General features: G+C 38.4%; 1 protein-coding gene across 5 annotated transcripts in view; it reads right to left on the bottom strand.

The window, feature by feature from the left end:
* Window positions 1-5559, bottom strand: part of Rbm25 (RNA binding motif protein 25) — a 63473-nt gene that overhangs the window by 36709 nt on the left and 21205 nt on the right. For 3 of the 5 annotated variants that reach the window (XM_050164526.1, XM_050164527.1, XM_050164528.1), the window contains 4 exons: window positions 4394-4511; window positions 4165-4285; window positions 2572-2621; window positions 220-387 (listed from right to left, as the gene is read on the bottom strand). In XM_050164526.1, coding sequence (XP_050020483.1) covers window positions 220-387; window positions 2572-2621; window positions 4165-4285; window positions 4394-4435 — 381 coding nt within the window. In that variant the 5' untranslated portion in view covers window positions 4436-4511. The remainder of the gene's footprint in view (window positions 1-219; window positions 388-2571; window positions 2622-4164; window positions 4286-4393; window positions 4512-5559) is intronic. The other 2 variants (XM_050164531.1, XM_050164529.1) reach the window with 1 other exon arrangement.

The raw sequence follows: 5559 nt of genomic DNA, 5'->3' as shown, positions 1-5559 counted from the left end.
TTTTTTTTTTTTTTTTTTTTAAAGTTTCATTCTGTAAGTTTAAAAAAGTAGAAAATAGCCAGACGGTGGTGGCACACACCTTCAACATGAGCACTTGGGAGGCGGATCTCAGTGAGTTGGAAGTCAGGATAGTCAAGATTATTACAGAGAAATTGAGAAAGCCTGTCTCAAAAAAAAGGGGGGGGCGGGGGGCCGCATGGGGGACACAGTTTAACTTACAGCTAAGAGTTGTCGTATAAGCATGTCTGAAGCTTTCTCTGAAATATTGCCAACAAAAACTGTAGTAGTAGGACCACAATTTTCATCATTTTCTTTTAATTTTAAGCCTGGATGATCCTTTCTTGCTCCCAAATGCTTCCCAACCATGGACACAGTAGGTACTAGAACCTATAGTAAAAAAAGACAAAAATATTTGATCTGGAAATTATGACATTATGCTAAAAATTCCAAATTTAAAGTATAAATATATAGCATATTATTAAAAGCCCTACATAACTGATCAAAAATTCCTAAGGCATGTAATATGTTTCATTAATGCAAATTTATTCTTCACAAATTTCCATTAATTACCTTTAAAAAGGATAGAAAAAGTCAAGCATTTTTGCTTACAATTTTAAAATTTTAAAACATAAACCATATTATTAAAAGCATAAAAATTTCAACACAATTATAATCAGAACAAAATTGAAGGCAAATTCAACACTGCACACGCTTTTACTTTTTATAAGGTCCTTGTGTTACTAGCTTATTTTCACTTTAAACTTGCAACTTCCCCACATACAGAACCAGAAATCTATATACTTAACAAGGAATTCATTACAACTCAGTAGGCATGGAAAAAACTGTGAACGGGAATAATTTCTCCAAACCCCAATTCCACCTTTCTCTATTCTACAATACAAAGGGAGTGACATTTGGAGGCTTCTAAAAAAAAAACCGAACTAGGCCAGGTATGGTGGTACACATCTTTAATCCAAACACCAGGGAGACATGTGGATCTCCACTGAGTTAAACTACCAGGTTTACATAATGAATTCCAGGCCAGTCAGGACTAAAAAGTAAGACAATGTCCCCAAAAAAACAAAAGCAATTTTAAGAAAAAAATTGCCCAACTATTTGCGAGGTTTAGGAAGTGGTGGGCTTTGCCGGGCGGTGGTGGCGCATTCCTTTAATCCCAGCACTCCCGAGGCAGAGGCAGGCGGATCTCTGGGAGTTCGAGGCCAGCCTGGTCTACAAAGGGAGTTCCAGGGCAGGCTCCAAAGCTACAGAGAAACCCTGCCTTGAAAAAAACAAAAAAAAAAAACAAAAAAAAAAAAAAAAGGAAGTGGTGGGCTTTGACAGTTTAATGATTCCCACCATTCTGAGTTTACTCTCTGCTTTCCACTGCTATTTCAGATTCAGGCTCTCAGCCCTTCCTGCCATCATTTCCACCTGTGCCAAGATTTCCTACAATACGGACCCTAATCCTTCTACAACAGTAAGCCCAAGTCAATCCCCCTCCTTCTTAAGGAGGTGGTGCTCTGTCACAGCAATATAAAAGTAACTAATAGGAGCTGGAGAGAAGGCTCAGCAGTTAAGAGCACGGACTGCTCTTCCAAATTCCCATCAACCACATGGCTTACAACTCATCCATAATGAAATTTAGTGCCCTCTTCTAGCCTGCAGGCACACGTGTAGACAGAACAATGTAAACTAAATAAATATAAATAAATCCTTTTTTAAAAAAGTAACTAATACACTATTCTTACAGAAGGTTCTCATTCAGTTCAAAACATCTACAGCAGGTGGCTCACAACACTTTCAAGCCTCCAAAAGCACTGCCTGCAAATTCTGCCCATAATGACAAGTAGAACACAAACTACATTAAAGTATTTTTACTTATTTATTTTATGTGCACTGGTGTTTTTCCTGCATGTATGTCTGTGTGATAGTGTTGGGTCCCCTGGACCTGGAGTCACAGACAGGTGTGAACTGTCACGTGGGTGCTGAGATTCAAACCCAGGTCCTCCAGAAGAGCAGTCAGTGCTCCCAACAACTGAGTCATCTCTCCAGTCCCACATTTAAACATTTTTAAGCTATCTAAGGTTACCAAAAAAATTTTTTTTTGTTTTTTTTGTTTGTTTGTTTTTCGAGACAGGGTTTCTCTGTGGTTTTGGAGCCTGTCCTGGAACTAGCTCTTGTAGACCAGGCTGGTCTCGAACTCACAGAGATCAGCCTGCCTCTGCCTCCCAAGTGCTGGGATGAATTAAAGGCGTGCGCCACCACCGCCTGGCAGGTTACCAAAATTTTATATTTCAAAAAGTACTAGCTGTATTCTAAATCTTAATTTTTCATTTATATTTACTGTGTTGAAAGGAGTACTCAACTTGGAGTACTTCCCTAGAAAACATGAGGCCTTAGGTTCAATCCCCAACATATTAACCAGTCATGGTTAATATGCCTGTAATCCCAGCATTTAAGAGGTAGAGGAAAAAAATAAACAAATAAATCTAAATTCAAGGTCATCCTCAGCTACAAAGTAAATCCAGGAAGTGATGAGACTCAAAAACAAAAACAAGAAACTATACTTACAGTTGGAGCAGGAGCCATAATACTCATTGGTACAGGAATCATTGGTGTCCCTAAAAGGAAAAAAGCATAACATATTTTAAGAATACAATTAAGCCAGGCGGTGGTGGCGCACGCCTTTAATCCCAGCACTCGGGAGGCAGAGGCAGGTGGATCACTGTGAGTTCGAGACCAGCCTGGTCTACATACAGAGCTAGTTCCAGGACAGGCTCCAAAGCCACAGAGAAACCCTGTCTGGAAAAACAAAAAAACAACAAAAGAAAAAAAAGACTGAGGAAAGAGGATAACTGTGAGTCAAGACAAGGATGGGCTACACAGTTCCAAACAAACTCAGGAAACAGAGCATTACCTTGTCTCCAAAAAAAAAAAAAAAAAAAAAAACCACAAGAAAACAAAAACAGAAATCTGGGAGGTGGTGGTGCAAGCCTTGATCCTGGCACTCAGGGAGGCAGAACCAGGCAGGCAGAGCTTTGTGAGTTCGAGATATGCCTGGTCTACAGAGCGAGTTCGAGGACAGGTTCCAAAACTAGAGAAACCCTATCTTGAAAAACTAAACCAGGGCTGAAGAGATAGTTCGGTGGTTAAGAGCACTGGCTGTTCTTCCAGAAGACCTAAGTTCAATTCTCAGCACCCACATGACAGCTTACAACTGTCTGTAACTACAGTTTCAGGGCATCTGACACCTTCACATCAATGCACATAAGATAAATTTAAATAAATTATTATATTTTTTTTAAAAAAAGAAAAACCAAACCAATTCAAACCAAACAACAACAACAAAACACAAGTGAGGCACTGATTCCAGCACTCGGGAGGCAGAGTCAGGCAAATCTTTCTCTGAGTTTGAGACCAGGCTGATCTACAATTCCAGTTCCCGGACATTCAGAGATGTTACATAGAGCAACCTTGTCTCGAAAAACCAAAAACAAGCAAGCAAGCAAACAAACAAACAAAAAAGCCAGGCAGTCTTGGTACAGCTTTAATCCCAGCACTTACAAGGCAGAGACAGGTGGATCTCTGTGAGTTCAAGCCTGGTCTACAGAATAAGCTCCAGGACAGCCAAGGCTACACACACACACACACACACACACACACACACACACACACAAACCTATCTTGAAAAACAAAAACAAAACAAAAATAAAAATGTAAACTTTAGTCTATGTCATCTCGAAAGATAAATCAACTATCATTTGGTTTCCCTTTGACAGTAACAACACTGTTAGTTGATACTGCTATGAGGAAATATTCACTGCTAACTTTCTGTATTTTCTAAATTTTTGAACCTTATAAATAAGGAATTTCCAAGATGAGTCTGAAACCCAGCCAACAAATACAAATCTACTAGTCAAAACAGACGAGGTTCAACTGTAACCCCAGCATTCAGGAGCATGAAGGACTTGCTAAGAAGTAAAGGTGCACCTGGAGCAACAGATTCTGTTCCAAACAACTTAAGGTCACATAAAAATCAGATATCCATTTTCACATAAGATTACCATATCTTTATTAATAAATCATGAGTATCATGTTCCAATGGTATTATCACAATGACAAAGACTCAGGCTTAAAAAAATTTAAAAATATGATCAAACTTACCTGGAGGTACAGGAGGAGGAAAGCCTGGAAACTGTGGGGGTGGGATCCCTGGAGGGAGTGCTGGGATTCCCATAGGAGGGCGATTCAAATGAGGGGGGAAAGACATTCTGACTGCACCAGTCTAAAGAAAGAAATGACAAATCATTTTATTTGAAACCTTTCTAATTTGACATGCCTATATTGTTGACCTTCATTTTTAGAGTATCTGCAAAATTCTAAAGTTTCTTACCCAAAGGAGTTGGCAAAGACCCTCTTTTCTCTGTCTGTCCATTGAGAATTTTTTAAAACTTAGATCTTTTCTAAAATAAGTTCCCAAAATGTACACGAACTAAGTTCAGGATAGACTCCTACAGTCATGTGGGAATACATATAAAGGAAGAAAAAAATTTTGAGGTTCAGTTAATATCAAAAAATTAAATGCCAAACATCAACGAATCTTTTAAAACAAACTGAGAATTCAGGAGGGCAGATAATTTTCTAAGTGTTCTAATAACATTCATTTTTAAACGAGCAACTCTCTGAAAACTTCAGTATTTGACAACTCAGTGTTAACTAGTTCTTAAAGACAAATGTGTCATTAAATTATAAACTTAGGAGGAAGAGGGGATCCCTTTCAGCCCACATAGTAACAGCTCTAACATATAAAAAGAGCCCACAAATTGTAATAAGGTAACAGGCTTTTTTTTTTTTTTTTTTAAGACACAGATCTCAAGTAGTCAAAGCTGGCCTTGAACACTATAGTTGATGACAATTATGAACAATTGACCTTTCTGTCTCCATTATTTCAAGTCAGGAGATTACAGGTATATACCACCATACAGTTTACTTTTTTCTTAAAGCAAACCTCTAGCCAGGCCTGGTGGCACAAGCCTGTAACCCTAATCCCAGAGGTGGAAGCAGAATCTTGAGTATGCTAGGACTTGTCTCAAAAATAAAAAATCTGGGTCTGGAGAGATGGCTCAGTTGTTAAGAGCACTGCCTGCTATTCCAAAGGTCCTGAATTCAATTCCCAGCAATGACATGGTGGTTCACAACCATCTGTAATGAGGTCTGGTGCCCTCTTCTTCTGGTTTGTAGGCATATATTGTATATATAATAAAATATTTTAAAAAAAAAATCACAAGTCTGGGCTGAGCAGATTCCACTGGGGAGACAGAGCCAAAACGACATTGTCTACATTGTCAAAGCCATCCAGGGCTACCTGGGGAGACCATCTCAAAGAAAAAAAAAAAAAAAGCTAAAATGAACTTGTCATTGATTCCAATAAAATTAGTTTTTTTGCTTGTTTTGTTTTATACTAAGCAGCAGTTACTTATGCCAAACAACTAGCAATATTTCTTCTACCTAAGAAAATAAGCTTACAACTGTTAAACATAATTTTCTAAGCAGGGCATG

The sequence above is a fragment of the Alexandromys fortis genome, unplaced genomic scaffold (genome assembly GCF_014885135.2).
Source record: "Alexandromys fortis isolate MF-2015 unplaced genomic scaffold, M_Fortis_MF-2015_v1.1 scaffold_159, whole genome shotgun sequence".
NCBI lineage: Eukaryota > Metazoa > Chordata > Mammalia > Rodentia > Cricetidae > Alexandromys > Alexandromys fortis.
The sequence above is the reverse complement of the archived record's forward strand: the minus strand, read 5'-3'. Positions and strand labels throughout refer to the sequence as shown.